The sequence below is a fragment of the Hordeum vulgare genome, chromosome 6H (assembly GCF_904849725.1).
Source record: "Hordeum vulgare subsp. vulgare chromosome 6H, MorexV3_pseudomolecules_assembly, whole genome shotgun sequence".
NCBI classification, from domain to species: Eukaryota; Viridiplantae; Streptophyta; class Magnoliopsida; order Poales; family Poaceae; genus Hordeum; species Hordeum vulgare.
This window is the reverse complement of record NC_058523.1, coordinates 424,602,043-424,604,694: the sequence shown is the minus strand read 5'-3', so window position 1 is coordinate 424,604,694 and position 2,652 is coordinate 424,602,043. Positions and strand designations below refer to the sequence as shown.

General features: G+C 48.2%; 1 protein-coding gene across 1 annotated transcript; it reads left to right on the top strand.

Moving 5' to 3' along the window:
• The first annotated feature begins 517 nt into the window (after positions 1-517).
• Positions 518-1,286, top strand: LOC123402450. The gene has a single exon (XM_045096375.1). It carries the CDS (start codon positions 623-625, stop codon positions 1,007-1,009), a length of 387 nt encoding a protein of 128 aa, XP_044952310.1. The 5' UTR covers positions 518-622; the 3' UTR covers positions 1,010-1,286.
• Positions 1,287-2,652: the final 1,366 nt, after the last annotated feature.

Sequence of the window (2,652 nt, the reverse complement as noted above, 5' to 3'; positions counted from 1 at the left end):
TTGCTGTGCCTACCGATATATTCCCTCCCATTCTCCTATCATCGCGAATAATAATCTGCACTGTACGTCTGCTGCGTCCTTCATCTGAAAGTACAGACGCATACATACATACATACAGAAGCACATGATCACATGACTGACATCCAACGAGGCCTCGTCATATACAACTACGATTCAAATATTCAGAGCTATGTTACTGGTGCATCATACAAAGAAAATGTATGACATTTTCTCTTTCTCGCAAAGCTGATGAGTCCAGATCAAACCTGCATGGCAGGGAAAGGCGCTACGAGTGCTAGTCATGAGAAATTCTCCGGTTGCATGTGATGCATGGGCCCTACTACGTGCTGTAACCATAATATTTAAATCATCCGCAACTAACTAATCTCGTTGAAGAAAAAGATTCCACCTAAGCCGTCCCTTTCCGATCTTTACACGGACAGTCGCATATGAGCTGTCTCGCTCGTAAACCTTTGTATATAAAACCCTAGCCTCAGACACGCAGAAATGTGTTATATATCCATTCTCTAGCCACTGTCCATCGGAACAGCGAATACTATTGAGAAACACAATAGCAAGTGAGCAGGAAACGATTGTGGAGGAGCAAGCAAGCATCAGGTCCATGGAGCTGGAGGCTGCCCCGCAGCTCCCGAGGAGGGACGCCAGGAAGCTGGTGAGGTGCCCGAGGCTGCAGCTGGACGCCAAGACGGTCACGGCCGTTGAGCAGTCCACGGGCACGCCCGTCGCCGACGCAGCGGCCACCAGCCCTGGCGGCGCGATGCGTGTCAAGATCTTGCTGAGCAAGCAGCAGCTCAAGCAGGTGGCCGCGGCCGTGGCCGCCGGCGGCGCCTTTGGCCTGCCGCCCGCGCTGGAGCAGCTGGTGAGCGCCATCAAGCGGCAGCACGCGAAGAAGCAGGCGGCGCCGACCAACGCGGCCGCCGCGAGGCGCCCGGGACGCTGGTCGCCGGCGTTGCACAGCATCCCGGAGGATATCTCATATCTAAGCTAGTTAATCCACCTAGCTTCGTGGTATAGTCGGTTTGCATGTATAGCTTCGATGGTCTCTCTCCATTTTTCGCCTCTTCGTCCTTAATTTCTGCGTCGCAACGTTGGGCCAAAGTGAAAGCGCGCCCAACGGATGCGCTAGCGTTGCAACTTTGAGATGTCAGCAATTTTAATCTGACATTTTGGATCCAAATCGTTTCTCTCTGCTCTGCTCAAGATCGATTGATGTAGCATATATTATCTGGACGAATCAATAAAGAGAATGAGCTGGGGAAAATAAACAACGGAGCGTGCGAACCTACGTGTCTCTTTCTTGCCTTGAATCTTGTCCTGCGCCAGGTAGCCACTGCGTGCGTGTCTGTAGGGCAGCGAGCAGGTGGAGCTCTTTGCATGGAAATGCGAGCCAGCCCGGCCCTAAAAGATTCTTGTCCACCGGTACGACAAGATCTACGCGGCCCAATGGGCGCAACAGTGGCAGATGGTACCCGTCACATGCATGCCAGCGTCTAATCGGATTCGCTTCAGTGTTGATAAGGATGAGATCGAGTGAGGTTAATGTACGTCGGGTCCAATAGAACAACAATACAACATCTTGACGCCGATAGTGGCTGCCGGATCAGTGTAATTATCATAGGTGGTACTGGTACAGAGTGGTGCGGTGGTTTTTGTTGTGGGCATACATACATAATACTGTATATGGGTAGAAGTAGAACGACATGAACTTCCGTATCCTCGGTAGCACGCGCGACCCCATCTGAACGTCTGTTTGGTCCGGATTCTGTCCGTTTGAAACGGACGACGGGGTCGTATCCGGGTCTGTCCTGCGACTTGGTGGCCGTACGTCCAAGGCGCGGCCGCATTCTTCGGCTGCATCCTGTCAGGCACGGAGTTTGCACGTCCAAATATCAATTGTCTCTAATAAAAATAGTTTTACAGCCCAATCGAAATTGTCTCGAATAAAATAGTTTTACAACCAAATCGAAATTGTCTTGAATAAAGATAATTAAACAGTACATGTATTGGTTTCCAATGTGATCCCACATGTGCTCAACCAAGTCATTTTGAAACTGCAAATGAGTGTGTCAATCACGGATTTTACGATGTAATAGGGTAAACTGCTCAAACGTGGCTGGTTCCTGGTGCAGCGGCTCAACATTGTTACCTTGAAAATCTAATCCTTGGTCGAAAACGAAGTCATCACGCTCATCCTCGACGATCTTGTTGTGCATGATCACACAAGCAGTCATCATCTTCTAAAACTTCCCTTCATCCCATGTTAATGCAGGGTTTCGAAGAATACCCCATCGGGATTGAAGCACATCAAAAACAAGCTCCACATCCTTTCTAGCACTCTCTTGCATTTGGGAAAATCTCTTTCTCTTCTCTTCTTGGAGGTTTGAGATTGTCTTGACAAAAGTTTACCATTGAGGATATATACCATTGATGATGACGAGATGATGTATATACTGTTGGAAATATGCCCTAGAGGCAATAATAAAATGGTTATTATCATATTTCCTTGTTCATGATAATCGTCTATTGTTCATGCTATAATTGTATTAACACGAAACAATAATACATGTGTGAATAAATAGATCACAATGTGTCCCTAGCAAGCCTCTAGTTGGCTAGCTCGTTAGTCAATAG

Bases quoted from the DNA above. Each gene is read 5' to 3' on its own strand.
- LOC123402450 (XM_045096375.1), top strand. From the start codon at position 623: ATGGAGCTGGAGGCTGCCCCGCAGCTCCCGAGGAGGGACGCCAGGAAG.